A 16,860-nucleotide genomic window follows, 5' to 3' on the forward strand; every position below is an offset into this window, starting at 1 on the left:
GTCGACAATGTAGCTTTTTAAAAGTGCTTGGAAGCAAAGGTTTGCTGGACATGCATGTGGTAGCATTTCGTCTCGACACAAAATGTGCACATTCTTATGAGCACCAACAGTACTCCGCAAACTAGGAATTTTATTGCCACATACGATAAACATGGCTTGAGAGCGAGATGGCAAAGTGCAAACAGGAAGCTTTGCTACTATGTGCATGCTGACAATGCAGCTACTTGCATCCGTAAAAGTAATTTCATTAGTGCAACAAATGGCCCGAGAGCCACACTGATGTGCAAGCAGTGAGCTGTATTTGTTTTACAATGTTCAGCTAGGCTTTAATTAAAGCTACTGACGAGGTTTCTGCAATGCAGAACTTGCGTGCCTCAATCAAAAATAATTCAATTCACAGTCCTGCAAGCATCATTCTAGGCCACAGATTCGCATTACGGTTGGGCTTAACATTAACTGTGCATGGACTGAGCTGCATAGTGCTTGCAGGCAAAGTCCTCACTGGAGTCTCCAAAACACCCCCCCTTAAAATGCCAGACATTTCCGAGCAACGCTCTCAACGACGCTTTTCAGAGCTCCTGCTGCATGGACAGGACATAGCAAGGTGCAACCCTTGGCTAACAATACAGTGCCATAGATGCTACAGCCCTCCTAGCAGTATTCTGCCCGTGCGCTGATGCAGCCATGTCGGTGCTTTGTCAATGTAATGCAACGAGCACGCACCTTGCGTTGTGTCCACATACTTAGCGCAGCTATTCAATCTGTGTAGTGGGGAAACTCCCTATAGATCCCGCGAATCAAAAAGCAGTCCATCTTTTGCCCCCTCCTTTGGGAGGCAAACACGGGCAACTGGATCAGCCTATCTGTCGACAGAAGTTGAAATATGTAGTAATTGGCGCTCTCCAGTTGCTGCTGTTAGACCATAACTTAACTACGAAACCACAAGGAAACATTTCAAGCAAGACGACGTTTTCTGTGTTTTCCTAATTTTTGGGTCCCATAAGCCCACAAACAAAAAACAGAGCTTACATTAAGATTTACTAATGAGGCAAATAATTAGGGCATCTGGCAATTAAAAATCATGTTGAGCAGAGACATCACTTCTGCATATTTTCCAAAACCTTATGACTACATGATCTTACAAACAAAAAATTAGCTCCGTAATGCACATATTTACAGATTTACAAGCTTTGGAATAAAACTCGGATCACCATTTTTTTCTCAATATCGTAATTTCGTCTTCACCAGGGGCGGTATTCTCGAGTTTTGTCCCTTTTGCATCCCTTTCAAAAGTTTCCCTTTTGGCGAGCCCTGGTTGGCTAAAAGCAAACAACCGGATGAGACGTCCCACTGCTTAACTGGAAGTACGTCACGATGAAAGGGACTCAAAAGGGACGTTTTCAAAAGAGACCGTTACGAGAATACCGCCCCGGAGCTGATTCTTTGTAGCATCCAGCTCCACTAAAATGAAAGAAACAAGTGATATCTATTGCAACAGGCATCATCGAAGAACAATTCCCCAGAAAACTAGCAGTTTTGGTTTCATTCTCTATGCACTAGAGGAACTTTTAGGTGATGGCGTCAATTGACACCACCAGGGCCGAATGGGTTGTTTCCAAATGTGAAAAGCAGTTATTGAAAAAGTTCTATTGCTAAGTGTAAACGTTCAGTAAAGTTCAGTTTTTTACCCCCAAGACACTACGTCAATAGGCTGGCTCTTTGTTTACTAAGAAGGGGGTATGCATCCAGGCCCTGAATTGTAAAGCGGAGTTTCGCAACTGGTTACTTACTTGTTACTTAAAGGATGCTGAGAACTTTGCAGGCATGCATGTTTTGATCCTAGGACATCCTACGCAGCAGCAGCAGAGAGGTCTCTAAAAAAATGTTTTATTTTTTTTTACCTCACATGTGTGGGCAGTATTCAGATGAAATGCTTGCGTGTTGAGATTTTGGTGCACATTAAAGATCCCTAGGTAGTCGAAATTAATTTGTAGCCTTCCCCTACAGCGTACCTCATACCTCAGGTGTAGCTTTGGCATATAGCCCACCCCATCCCAAGTATAGTTGGAGAGCAGGCATCACTAGCGCACCAATAATCGCCTTGACCCCTATGGGCGCAGGTGATAACACTGGCAGTAGGACAATGGCGAGGTAGTGGAAGAGGTCGAGTAGCGATAGAACACTGCCAATGGTCATGGGTGACCAGGCTAGAATTGCACAGCCCATGAGTGGGAAAGCACGTCTTCTAATTTATGAAGGTGATAAAAAATTCGAGATGCTTGTGAGGGCCTCTAATGCTTGGAGCAAAAACAAGCTGAAGGGCGCAGCAGTAGTTCACATTCTGAGACGCTTTTGAGTAGTAACTGAAGCCGAGCAGTGACGGCAAGCTACAGGGCCTTCCATCCACAATTCCAGTCTCGAAGAAGAAGAAAAAAAACAAAAAAGAAGACAGATCAAACAAGTCTGGCAAGCCTGAACTGTAACTACCGTAGGAGGGTGTTTTGGCGATGCCAACCAGGGCTATGCTATTTTTGCATATCTGCACCATTTGAACATTGCACGCGCATGGCTAAACAAATGGGTTGCAAGGCGACAGCTCCGACAGTAGGAGTAACGCACCAAAGCATATATAGCAGGCAATATGGCAACATATAACTTGTTTTCTGCGATTTAACAGCGCTAGTGGCAATATACGACACAGTTGACTTAGCAGGAAAACTTGTTGCACCACAAATTCCCACGTTTGATACTGGTCCAGAAAGAAAGGAAAACGCCCACGCTACCGTACAAGGCAAAATGGCTTAGGCAACGAAGCGCACACGCTCTCCAGAACTACCTAACGAGTCCAGGAAACCAGTAGAGGTACTCGTTCGGTGCCTGGGTATCTAGCCAGACGAGGCCTTCCTTGAGCAGGTCTTCAAGGGCCTTCTGTGCCCGGTCGCTGTCCCAGCCCAAGTCCCCAGTTAAGGAAGACACCGAAGCGTAACCCGTAGAACCAGCCTGCTTGATGATGGTGGTGTGATCCAGGCTCAGTTCGGTCGGCACAGACTGGACCAAGTACCGAGCGCCGACAGAGATGAGTCGAAAACCTTTTCCCAGCGCCTTGAGCTTCTCGATGGCTCGCAGGAGGTCATCCTGCGTTATCTCCTCTTGCTTGTGGGCGCTCTTGCGAGATTTGGTCACCCTCTCCCGGAGCTCTTCGAGGCTCATAAGGCCGCCGTTGCGGTGCGACGTCGCCAGGCACACCTCGATGATCTGGACGCCGAGCTCGTAGTAGAAGTCGCCCACTCCGAGCATGTCAGCCCAGAAGCCCTTGCTGGATGCGAGCGGATCCACGCCAGCAGTGGCGCACATCTCCTGGAACTGGCGACGGAACTGTGGGTTTCTGCGGATGTCGTTCTTGTGGTTGGCGGCGAATCCTTGGAGCTTGGTCCGAAACGCTTCCATCTGCCGGCTCATCTGCTGCAGCTGCTCCTCGGCGAGCTCCGAGCCGCGGTCTTTGAAGCGGGCCTGTTCGAGCTGCTGCTTCTGAATGGCGCCAACACCACCCACGCGACGCCGCATAATTGCGATGGATCAGGTACTCGTTACCACGCTTTTCCAGTGTCTGTCAAGGCAGTAAACACTCACGCTCAATCGACTCGGCGACAGCTATCACGGCACGGACGAGATTCAGCAAACGCCATGGCAAACGCCCTCTGACTTGGCTTGACTTGGCCTGGCCCTGGCTTCTCAAAAATTTCAACCGTTCTTTCTTTTTTTTTTTTGTACAGGGTTAGCGATTGACTGTCATAAATGTCTCACTTTAGTAAATTGCAGTCATTTGGTCCGTTTATAAAGGACAAAGAATGGTATTCAATGATAAAGGACAAAAATTGCTCCACCTCGTTGATACTTGTTTCTTTTCCGTTTTTGTACAGCAGCAGTTTCACCTGGTTTCACTGGTTTCACCCACTCTGGTTTCACTGGTGACTGGTATCACCCACTCTGGTTTCACCTGTGGTTTCACCGGTTTCACATCGGGTCGGCCGTCAGCAAGCACCTGACGTTCAGACCTGACGTTCAGGAACGGTGGACGAGCCCTACTGCGCATGCGCCAACTAGACATCAAAAAACAAAAAAAGCGACTTTTTTTTGCCGGATGTGACGTCATGATTAAAAAAAATGGCAGCTATTGCGCGGTCACATGAAAGAAATTCTTTCCTCCATGCGCGGTCATTTCGCTGCGCTCTTCTCGTCGTGATTTTTGCCTGCCGTTGCAGCGGTGCATCGGTGTTTGGCTTAGGATTGTGATGAAGGTGCTATCGAAGAACTTCTGGAGTGCACTCACGGTGGTGTGCAGCGTGTGATTGAGACGCTGAGTGTGTGCGGCCGCCTTATTTGCGCGTAGTGCGTTACGACGGTGAACACGGGCGTTCTGCATCAGTTGTGCCGCCTCGATTTGCGAGAGTGATTAGTGCGCTCGCGACAAGCTTCTGCACTGCATTTCATTAGAGCACCGTGTTGAAGCCGCTGGGCGTTTCGTCTCCGACGTGCGAGTGCGCGTATGCCTTCAACATCAAACGGCGGTGCTATTATGGCCAGCCGCGAACGATCGTTCGCACGAAACTCTTGTCGCTCACCACACGGTCATTGACTAAGAAATATCAAGACAAGACTATTGCGACCGTCCAGCCACGAACGATCGTTCGCACGAAACTCTTGTCGCTCACCACACGGTCGATGACTAAGAAATAACAAGACAAGACTATTGCGACCTACAAAGGTGATTCCTGCGCGTCGCTTTGGTTCGTCGAACCCCGCGTCTTGTAGTCGCTGCGTGCTGCCATAAGTTGCGGGACATTATATTCAGGAGGTCATGGTCCTGCTGCATATTCTTGTTAAATCATTGCAGAGGACTCTTGGCGCGCAGAAATGAAAAGTTTGTAATTATCCACGTTAGTTTCGTTGGACTCCAGAGGGTTGCTTTCCTGACGAGCGTATTGATGCGTATATCGCGGTATGGGAGCTGTACAAATGTGTTGACGGATGTGGACGGGCACACTTTGTAGCTGTTCTTGGGGCGCTGGATATACGAGGAGTTCAAGGGTGTCTCGTCTGGTAGGTGGTTGAGGCGGGAGTTTTCGGAGTGATGGTAAGCTTCGTGCAGTTTATCTAAGGTATTATGTACTTCCAGGTCGACCAACTTGCACGTGGGTGTCGAGAGGGCACTGTTCGGTCTGTTAAAACCGGTTAGGTAAAATCAAGACAGACTGCTCCCGTCCAGTACAGCTGGTGTCGCTTCACAACTGCAAGTGATTGGTCTGTCTTGATTTTACCTAACCGACCAAACCGCTTCCGCTCACTGACTAGCCAGCGTCACTATCAATAATTAACAGTGACTCTGGCTAGTCAGTGAGCGGAAGCGGTTCGGACGGTTAGGTAAAATCAAGACAGACTGCTCTCGCGGCGGCCGTCTCGGGGTAGGGGGGGGTTTCACAACACCTACGAGGCCACAGCCACAGACCACCACCATATTTGGTGCCCGTTTGTGCTTCTGTGATCAGCCTTCGTCGTGTTCTTCTTGATCCTACACAGTGACAAAGTTTGATTACCGTAGCGGGACCCCCCACGACATGCGGCAGTGGGCCAAATTAACATTCTCAAATGCTATTTCCATAACACTGTTGGACACGAATTCTTGTAACTTTGTTCCTCCTGTGGCTACACAGCCCGTCACCATGATGCACAGCATATACTGAAAGTCACATAGTTTGTTGTTCCTATTTCAATGTATCTTGATGGTACATAGGGTAGACAAGGCCCTAAGAGGCGGTGGTGGGAGCATGCCGCATTGGTGACGACTCGAACAGAAACCGATTTGGTGCTCCACTCCGAGACTCAATGCACGCCAGAATTTGATACGACGAGAGTGCTGAAGTTGTATGGCACAAAACAGGAACGAGAAATCTTTGAGGCCTATGTGATAAAGGTGGGAGACAGATGCACTATAGAATACTGAATAATTCGTGTGAAGTGTGCAGCAGCTGTAATTGCTTTTTACATGTGGTGTTAGAGCAATGTCACATGAGGGTTTTGTTTACTTTGTAATCACTCTCAGAGGGAAATGAAGCTTCGTTGATTAAGCTCATTCCTGTCTCTATCCTTTCCTTGAGTCATGCCTGACATTTGACCAAAGTTTCCAAGATGAAGTCTCAACTAGCCTGCGTAGTCACCTTCATTCAGTTCACTGTTTTGATGCATATTTAAGCACAAAACCCTGGGACGTCTGCCATTAATCACATATAAGAAGCCCTTGATGCCCGCCACACTCACCACTACCACTTCCACAACTTCGCAAAAAACAGATGCAAGCACAGCCATGACAGATTCCACCGTGCTTCCCAGTAAGCATGTCCCTTTATCAAGAAGGATGCATCACACCTCAAATACACTACGACGCATACAAAAGCTAGTGATCATCTACCTCATCTGGACATCACGCCTTTCTACAAGGGAATGAGGCGGCATGCACTGCTGCCCTCAAATTTACTAGCCACGGATTCGTAGAAAGCAGAAAAGACCTGCCAGATTTTCTCACCAACCTCTAAGTCCAAAGCCATTTTACAGATGCCTACAAACCCACACATACTACAACACAACATATTACCCAACACGTGCCCCTATGAATGCCCACCCTGCAAAGGAAGGAAGGAGAGAGAGAGAGAACAAACACTTATTTTTAAATCCAGGTCCTAATTTGAAAGTTCCATTCACCGGATCCACGTAGTACTCCTGAATGCCTGTGCGGATCCGGTGCACGTATTTGTAGAGAGCTTCCTGGGCAGCCTGGATGTTCACTGTCGGCGGGGGAAACAGCCAGAGCTCCCAGGAGGTGATGAAAGCGAGGGATTGGGTAAGAGATGGTGGGGTGAAGTCCCAATTAGAATGAGGGATGGATAGGTAGGAAGAACACCTGGGGCAGGAAGGATGGCCAGGGCGCCGATAGATGCGGTGAAGAATGTGATGGGAGGGGAGTGAACAGGTTTGAGCCTGTCGAATGAGGCACACAGCCTCGCGAGTTAGACGGGAACTGGGGGGTGGGTACAGGGTGCGTGATAGGCATTGGGCGTGTAATTGGTAACGGTGGGAAGCGCGGTGTTGAGTACGAACCGTCGGCTGGTGGTACAAGGTTGGCCAGGACATGGGCAAACCCGGGAAAGGTACTCGGGTGAGCGCATCTGCTAAGGCGTTTCCGCACATGCCAGCATGGCCAGGAACCCAAACCAGTGTGAAGCGTCGCCGAGGATTCGATGCAAGTATCGGAGTGACGAAATCAGTGGTGTGTGGGTGGGTCTCATGGTTAGCGAAATTACGAAGGGCTGACTGGCAGTCGGAGAAGATATATACTGGTGTGGTGGTAGGAACATTAAGAGTAGCGTGCTCTATTGCAAGGGCAATGGCGTATTCTTCGAGGGAGGTCGAATCCGGTGGAGAAAGAAAGGAAAGCATAGCAGTGTCTAAAGAAGGGAGTAGGAGAAATGAAGCCATGCCCGTTGAGTTTGAGGGGATGTAGGAGATAGTACAGGGAAGACAGAGCGGTTAAGCATCCAATCAACTGCACCCAATGCTTATCAGTGATTTTAAATAAATGCGTCAAACTTGCACGAAACACCTTACTGCATTTTTAACTCTCATTCATGAAATTATTTGTGTAAATTATACACTTATACAGAAGTGACCAGGCAGTATATTTGAAGGTGTGTGAACATTCGCAACTTAGAATACTGTGCGAGTACTTTTTGATAATAGATTTGCAGCTCTGTTTCAAATATTTGAAATTTAGAAGTAGTAGAGGAACGAATGTTTGCTCTATCTGAAGACGTGCAAACTTTCAAGCTTCACTACATGGTAAGACCTTGCAGGTTGGTTTTTCTGCATGACACCGAAGCCGTGCCAAAAGCCTAATGCAGAAGCCTTGCACCAAGCAAGTGTTCGCTGACTGTGGTGTATGTTAGGTCAAGTGCAACACTACGAAAGCAAAATTTGTAATCTAAAATAGGTTTCCTATAAATATAATAGCAGAAGTGAGAAATAAAACGTTACTGCTGGCTTGTTGGTGAGGTCCCACCGGCAACCAGCATGTCCAGCCTCCTTTCAATCATTGAGGAGAGTGGGGGGACTGCTGCCTATCATATTAAATATACCTAATATGCTTACTGTGTTTACAGTATCTTGAGAAACTCATATTTCTTTATCTCAATGTATGCAAAATTCTTGTTGCACTGGTTTGCATGTCTGTTTTATTTTCTCTGTTACATTAAATTTTTTGTATGTCAAGTGCAAGTACCTGAACAGAGATGTGTCTAGTTCTGACTGCCTAAGCTGTCTTTTTTGGTGTAGTTATGTTTTATACACTCTAGAAACACCAAAACAAAGATAGTGTGGTTTGAAAATATTCAATTCGCAGCCAGCTTTTACTATTCGTATTCAAAAATATTTTATTGAATTCACAGCCAAGTTTAACTTGTATTCAATTCACAGACGCAAAGTTGATAATCACACACCTCTAAATATATATACAAAAAGTAAGTTGTCGTTTGTAGTGACAAAAAACACTCAGCTGCAGTGTCGTCGCTAAAGTGGGGGGGGGGGGGGGGGGCCACTTGTGCCCCTACAATGTGCAATGCTGACGTCGAAAACTGGAAGATAACTGTAACGAGACCACAGCTTTGGCTTGTTCAATTTACGTCCCCACCAGTCTATTCAAATTTGTTTCCTGGTACAATGGAAGAAAGCGAGGAGAATTTTGGCATCCAGGAATGTTGCGGTAGTCGAGGATGGGTGCGGCTTGAGGAGTTAATTGGCTGCAGGGTGAGCGGAGGCGAACAAGGAACGATTCCTGGACAGGGGGTGCGTCGGTATACGACTGCAATGCTCGGAGGGGTGTAGCGAGCGAGCTTGCTTTTCAATGGGACGACAGGGGCCCCTTCATCACGTCCAGAACCACTGTTGGGGTGGCGGACGAGATCAGTAGAGAAGACGAGTGAAGGGGGGGCATCCAAGCCTACGAGACTTTGGTCACGTGTCCTCGGCGGTTATTTATGTGGCTTTTTTTACGCACGAGATGTTGTGTACGGGTCATGGTGAATGTTTAGCATTTTCTGGAGTCTTCGCAGTGACGCATCGGAGACCGTGTACCCCGGTCCGCTTGTCATATTTTCAAAAGGAAACCAGGGGAAAAATGACCTGGGAAAAAAAAAAAAATGGGGAAGATTGAATCTTGAGGAAGCGGGGACTGATAATTACAACGAAATGAAAGTAAGTGTGAAACATGCAATGAATGTTGGTGCGGGGGAGGTAACTGTAAAAATTAAGCCTGTGTTGGGAGGAGGGGTGGGAGCTCAGTTGTCCAACATTAGGCAAGACAAATGGGTTGTCGTGATTTCCCCTTGGTTGCACCAGATTCCTTCAGTGCTTGCACTAACCAACCAATTCGCGATTTAAGCAATCGCGAAGGATCTGATATGGGGTGTTGATAGCTCATATTTTTTATGTCATTGACTTTCCTTCATCGTGCCCAGTGATGACGCAGCCAGCACATGGCAATTGTACGAAGATGGCATTATATGGAAGGGGCGTATCCCATGCGGCACCGTGTAATTAAACTAAAAGAACAACGGACGAGTAGCTTGTCGAACAAATTATGCAAGAAATAGAACAGTTATGTAGGCATTTATTTTATTTACCTAACTTTTAATCAGGTAAATCTACGATTTTTTATTTCATTCCCCTGAAAGTTCAGAGCAATATAAATGAGTATCTGCGTTGCGCACATAAATAAAGCGGATAGCCGTGTGTTCATCTTCTTTCCATTTTATCATGGTTTTCGTGTGGCCGTCCCAAGGAGTTCTAAGTGAAGAAATATTTGAAGCTGATTACCGAAATATTTTGTTGTGGTAGGTTCATCTTTCAAGGTGGAGGGTGAGAAAAAAAGGACAGGACAACGAATTAAGTGCATAACAAAAAGATAAACACCAGGTACGTCACACTTTCCATCATTAGGCATTCGATCTGCTGAGTGCTCCCATCCCGGAATATGGTCGGGAGACCCCACGATAATTGGGGTGGGGGTGAGGGGCAGTTTCTGTGTTAGTGAAAGCGTTCTGCTGAGTGCTTTGTTAACATTACTAGAAAAAAAAATGTTGAAGACTGTGCGACAAAGGACAGGACGTCCGGTGTCGTATACACGATTTTTGAGCTGAGTGCCCCTCCCCATGCATTGTGGAGGAAAAATCTACTGGAACGACTCAGGCAGCACAACGACGATGTCCGGCTGCAAAACCGTCGCCCAGGACTGCAAAACATGAGACCGCAAAAGAGACTTCGGTGAAACACTCCAGAAGCGTGACCAACTGGAGGAAAAGATGCAAAGAACATAAATCCTTCCTCCGAACCCTCCCACTTGTGTACATGTGGGCACCGCGCTCCACAGCGAGGCGCTTTGTGAGTGACCGGCACTACAACGCGACCCCAGTCACCCCTGAAGGAAGAGGGAATCGAGATGGGTCCCAAACGTCTTGTTCTTGGTTATTACTTTTGGTTGGAGAGGGCGATATTATTTTCTCAGCTACTTGGAAAAGGTTGTTTCATCTAGGATCTGTCTTGAGCTAGTCGACTGTACAACGACGTCAATGAAATCGTCACCAACACATCGGGATGGGCGCGACCGCACGGTTGTGAGCCAGCGTGTGGCGCTGATACACTCGGGCCCGTACGAATCTGATATTTTACTCAAGAGTTCTTTCTTTATCGCTTCGTAACCTCCTTCGATTCAGATTTCCTCTATTGGCTGGTGGCAGCTTCACTGGAAAGCCCGAACCTCACATTTTATACTTTATACTGTGTTCGTTTTCCCAAGACACCAATGTCAGTTAGCTTATTTGCAAATGTGTGGTGGAATCTTTTTACAACGTACGAAAGGAAATGACAACATTGTCGCAGACAAACATCCACACGACTAGCCGTGCACTGGCCGCTTAGACGACTCGTGTACGGCCAGTCGTCTCTTTAACGCTAAATGTTCCCTTTCTATCTGCTTCCATTCTCAGTAATCACATAACCATAGAAATAAAGAGACCCGACAATGTATCTATTTCAAACGTACTGAAATTCTCACTTAGAGAAATTTCCAGCAGTTGCATGCTGCCACAGAGGCTGCCTTTAGTGACAAACGGGCAGGCGCAGGCGGTTTTTCTTAATTTATGGGGCGGCCGTTTCTTTCACATTGTATACTACTTTTCCTGCACAATACTAGGAAATAGCTTTTTTTGAAGTCCGGCTGTTGTTTATTGGCTGGGACAACTTCTATTTCTCCCCCAGCCTTCTTTCACCAGGCTCCACCTGTGGTCCTTCAAGCATAATTTGTTCAAGGTGTGTTCCTACACACAGAAAAATTGATGCGAATGAAGCGACTATTTGTCTTGCATGTGTTGCCTTTAAACAGCCCTATCATTGCTGGCCACCCTCCTCCAAGCACGCGGGACGTCTGCATGATTTAGTCGGCACAGCGGGCTGCAAAGCTTTCCGAACGCCTCTGGGGACCACCTTATAGTGTCATTTTCTGACGAGGCCCGAGACTCTCTCACACCTCCATTGCTCTTGCAGGTATCCATTCGCTTGGTATCGACTGTAAGATGTGGTACTCTCACACTGCTGCATATCAGCCTTCACTTTTCCCCAACCCTGCTTTGGTTTGGCGCATTACACCCTGTGCTGCCGCAAGTAGCTCTTGGCCACTCCTTTCTCGGCTGCTAATGGTGTTTTCGTGCTCACGAGTGACACACCATGATGCTCTTTACTGTTAGGATTTTTACCGATGCCTAATTCACTGAAAAGGTCGGTGTTGTGTATCAAGATCTGCACCAGAGTCATCGTCTGGGGTTCTCTAAACCAAGGTCGTGTAGCTATTATTGCCTAAATAACACACGGCTTCTTATCTTGCTGCTTACTTTTCTAATATATTGCCAGTTCTTTATAAATAACTACACATCAAGTATCCTGTGGCTTCATTTCACATCGCATGTCGCATATTATGCATGCTTGCATTGACGTTTCGAAGCCCATGCATTCAGTAGCTGTAAAAAGTTTTTTTACATTGGTATCGAAATGAAAGACACAAAATTTGTCGAGACCAATCGCTCTTTTTGCGCGATGAGAGCAATGCCGAGTGACAAGAGTGACAGAAATCGCTTTTGGTAGCTCCAGTCGCAAGTGTGAACTAGCCTTAATATGCTAACAATAGAAGACATTAATACAGTTAAACCTCGATATAACGAAGTCGTACTTGGGGCCGCAAATTTCGTTAAATCGAGAATTTCGTAAAATCGAGGTTTCGATTTTACAGTTCATTTAACCAGTTATTGGGGTTTTAACACTTTGGCCCTCGCCAGGCAACAACTGCTATGTAGTTACCTCTCCAATTAAAGCGAAATTTGTACTAAAACTGGCCGCGAAAATTGTGTGAATTAAGAGTTTCAACACTTGGGCAATGGAATTCGGATAGCCGACGGTAGTTCATGTGTCATCGTAAAACCGGTGCTTTTTCCGCAACGCCTCATTAAATATGATAGCAGACTAGGTTTCCACTTTTTCTTTTTTCATTTCGGTCACTACTAAATGCCGCTGTTAGTCAATTGAACCCGCGTCCATGTCCCGTGAACTTCACCCCGCCGAGGTGCTCGTTCGAAGTTACGCCTCTTTTCGTCCATTCAGTGGTAGGCTTAGGCGCGGCGGGCCAATAGCGGAAGGCTGCTATGAAACTTTCGAAAGACTTTCTTCATGTACAAGGGCTCCGCAGTATGGGCGCGTGATTCAACCACAACACTCGAGATAAAACCATGATTGCGAGTTGAGCGGAGTACACGCGGACCGCTTCACTGTGTGGAGCAGCGCTTACGTGATCCGGAAAGCGGAAAGCTTACATTAAAAATCTTCCGGCCAAATTCGATTAAGCAATTACTTTTATGCCCACTGAGCCCTTACGAAACTGATTTCTCCGCACCGCAGCTGTCTAATGAACGCTGGTCAGCTTGAAGTAGGCTTCGGTAGCCTAAGCATAGAGGGCGCTGGCGTAGGCAACGATGGAGACGTCAAAATAGTGGGTGCACTATTAAACCGTCTATGACCACTAGCGGTTTGTGCAGCTTCGTTCTTCGTTTTTAATTGTTGTTAACCGTAGATTTCACCGCTTTTCTTTCATTTTAGCCTTCAAGAGTCAATTTGAGTACTGAATTTTTTCAATGTAGGGCCTGAGAGGCAAAATAAAACGTGCCTCGACCGGAATTTCGTTCTTCCTTTCTTGCCGTGACTTCGTTAAATCGAAAGCGCCGCACAAAATTACTTCGTAAAATCGAGACAAAAATACATGCATTTAGCAAAATTTTGTTAGAAAACTTGAAAAAATTCGTTATATCGCGAATTTCGTTAAATCGAGGTTCGTTATATCGAGGTTCAACTGTATTATCAATAATAACAATAACACTAGTTTTATTATTAATAATTGTTTTGTATATGTGAGGGGGAGACAAATTTTCTGGGCCCCGGGTGCAAGTTTACCCAGCAACGCCACTGCTCAGCTTCCATTGCCATCACTGCTGGAGAGAGAAAACTGACAAGCAAAACCTCATCCCTGACTAATTTCAGTTTTAAGTTGTAGTGGTACTTTTGTGCTGTTCGACAAGCAATAACTTCTTTGCGGTAAGATTGCTGCAGGCAAGTCCTCAGTCACGCTAAACACAGAAGAAATGAACTTGAAAGCATTGCACATCATAAGATCTGTTCCTAAAAGTACCAACTGAAGTACAATATTGTTCTTCGGCATGTGACAGCACACATCAAGGGCATATTGGGTGAACTGTCCAGCATCTGTTGAATGCATGGCATTATACCAGCTCGAACGTGCCTTAGAAGGAATAACTTTAAAAACGGTAACTTGAGAGGGCCCACGAAAAAAAAAAATGCTTGGCACCAGGGCTAAGTGCAACTAGTTAATATTTTCTCATTCACTACTTGAGGCCTGGATGTGTATTATTATTAAGGCTTGGTTCCTACAGCCGGTAACAACAACAAAAAAAACCTTTGTCCTGTGCGCAGCCCTTCGCAATGGTGCGCAGTTCACGCGCAGCCCTTCGCAAGTGTGCGCAGTTCACCTTCGCAATGGTGAACAACCTGCCTGCCTCACGACCCCGAACACACAATTATACCTTCGCACAGGTTAACTCCGTTGTACTGGGACAAAAACACAGCCCTGTGGTCCACGTAGAAGTGGTCTACGTTTGCAGTGGCTAGCTTGGTTACGATGGGAGTGGTCTTGCGTCGGTGTTCGCACCTCTTGCGTCGGTGTTCGCACACCTACGTCGCATGCTCTGCGCTTATATTGATTAATTGAAAGAACAAAATAGTGGTGAAAAAACACCAGCGCAACAATGGAGTAAAGAATCTCATGAGTGCAGTGTTTAGCGTCTGTCACATGTTCTTTCCAAGCAAGACTGCGAAAGAAGCCACATTTATGGGGCAGACTAGCGTCACTAGGGCAGACCTCCATGGGGCAGACCATAAGGCCATAAGCGCCATAAGTGGCAGCGCAACAGCTGTTGCTAGCTTGAATGAATTACTTCAAGGGTTTTCTCTAACCTGCAACAATTTTTAATGCGAAAGCATTTGTGGACCGAATGAAGCGAAAAAGCCAGCGTCTGGCGTTTGCAGCTGAAAAAGGCTTCCATATCTCCCATTGGCTGCGACATGTTGCACACACCTCCAGGAGTGTATTGGCCAACTCTTGACCCCACGATCTTTAGTTTAATGAGAGTCACAGTATAGGGACCGGGCAGCTGGACGGCTAACGCCACCACTTGCACTCCGCTCGTTACTGGAATGGGCCGCTGCACTTTCAGTTGGTTACAGCCTTCCGTCAGTTAATTAATTGTGTCTTGTTTGCTTCAGTGCTTTTAACATTTAGGTGTTCTTCCGAGTGGAAATGCCCAGTAAAGCTAAGTCTAGGCAGATGTGTTGCGTTTCAATGCCACTAACAGCTACATAAACTCATCGGATGCTTCTAAGGTGCACATGGGGTATGCAAACCTCATTGGTATGTGGAGTTCTGCTTTTTGTGGCTTTCAATGCCTGGCGCCACTGGCCGTTTTGATTATGAATGAAGGTATTAGTATTCATTTCTAACCGGTTTAAAGTATTTCAACCAGTTTCGGCCGCAGAGGTTTTGGTCACAGGCACGTACACGTATGACTTCGACTACCGTGTGGTCGTGGAATTGTTGCGGCAGTTTACAATTTGTTTCTGTAACCGCTAGCTTTGTGCCTTCTATTTCCGAAGAGAGACAGGTCTGGAGTTTGGGAGTGTTGTAGTGGTCATTTCATCAAGAGTCGATGTGATCCAACCATCCAACAGCTCCAGCTACAAGACCTTTTCCCCCACCTCTCATTTCCTCACCTGTGAAATAAAGGCTAGCCCCGATAGACTGCCAAGGCATTATTGGTTGATTGTGGGGTTTAACGCGCCGATGCAACGCAGGCGATGAGGCGCGCCATAGTGGAGGGCTCCGGATTAAGTTTGACCACCTGGGGATCTTTAACGTGCGCCGAAATCTCGTACACACGGGCGTTTTTGCTTTTTGCTTCCATCAGAAAAGCAGCTGCCGTGGCCGGGAATCGAACCCGCGACCTCGTGCTCAGCAGCACAACGCCATAGCCACTGAGCCACCGCGGCGGGTTTCTAAGGCATTAGAAAATACGACAAGGTGTAAATTAACGTCAATATTTGGCGTTTAATTAATGCGTAAGCATTCTCTGCCGAATACCTCAACACGAACCGTCTACTGCCTTGCCAAGATATTTAATCATTATAAAAGTGTAAGAGTAAATCACTGCAAGAGGAGGAGTGCAAGAGGGTATTTGGAAAAAAACAAACACATAACCAGGTGAAACAAAAGTCACCCCATTCGGGCACTGATGCCAAATCTGGAAACCGCCAGTCGTTGCAGAAAGCTAGAAATCACATAAAATAAAAAAAAGCATATACTGAAAATGAAGCAATCCAACCACAGTTCTACCTAATCGTGCACTTTCATGCGTCTCTATAAACAAAAAGAAAAAAAAGAACGGTGAACGAACAGACGAATTCAACTATTTCCACATGCCCTGACATGAATAACTAAAAAAAAGAAGCTGCCTGGGTTGAGGCATTTCATGCCTCCGAGAAAACACACTGTAGATGAAACGAACAGACACACAGCGTCAGAATTTTTACATATTAATAGACAATTCTCAAAATTTCTGCACCTTTTTTTATGGTGGGGGCTTCCCTTAGGCCTACAACTACAGGTAACGGTTTCAGTGCAGCGTAAGCGATACAGTTTCTGTTCATTTAAGCGTAGTTGGTAGAAACATCTGGTCAAACATTACCGCAGCATTAGGATATGAAACTAAAGGCAGCTCTTTGGCACCGTCTTGTCTCTGTTTTCATTTTGCCACGCGGTAATTGTTTTTTCAATAAGCACAAACCATGTAGCAGCAACCCAGTATTATAGACGCATAAAGCATTGCTTTTCCACATGATGCAATGACTTTCTACTGTCATGCGGTATTTATTTTGCGAACACATCACAGTGGCTGTTGTAAACGTACTGCTGTGAAATTAACATCGTTTCTACCGTAAATAATGACAGCACGTAGCGTAGTTCATTGAGCACAACCTTTTTTTTTTCGGGGCAAATCTGAGAAGATGCCCCCAACTTAGTTTTTCGCTCGTGCACAACGCCGTTTCTTCATCAACTGTGAGTTTCAGCGCTGCAGCATGCTTGGATCA

General features: G+C 46.3%; 1 protein-coding gene across 1 annotated transcript; it reads right to left on the minus strand.

Annotated features, from left to right (window-relative positions):
• Window positions 1–110: 110 nt before the first annotated feature.
• On the minus strand, window positions 111–3,701 carry LOC144139891 (vacuolar-sorting protein SNF8-like). The gene has a single exon (XM_077672127.1). The coding sequence runs from the start codon at window positions 3,562–3,564 to the stop codon at window positions 2,833–2,835; it is 732 nt and encodes a 243-aa protein (XP_077528253.1). The 5' UTR covers window positions 3,565–3,701; the 3' UTR covers window positions 111–2,832.
• Between the last annotated feature and the right edge of the window lie 13,159 nt (window positions 3,702–16,860).

This window comes from Haemaphysalis longicornis, unplaced genomic scaffold (assembly GCF_048455015.1).
Source record: "Haemaphysalis longicornis isolate Haplotype H1 unplaced genomic scaffold, Haemaphysalis longicornis Haplotype H1 scaffold_1, whole genome shotgun sequence".
NCBI classification, from domain to species: Eukaryota; Metazoa; Arthropoda; class Arachnida; order Ixodida; family Ixodidae; genus Haemaphysalis; species Haemaphysalis longicornis.

Bases quoted from the DNA above. Each gene is read 5' to 3' on its own strand.
- LOC144139891 (XM_077672127.1), bottom strand. From the start codon at position 3,564: ATGCGGCGTCGCGTGGGTGGTGTTGGCGCCATTCAGAAGCAGCAGCTC.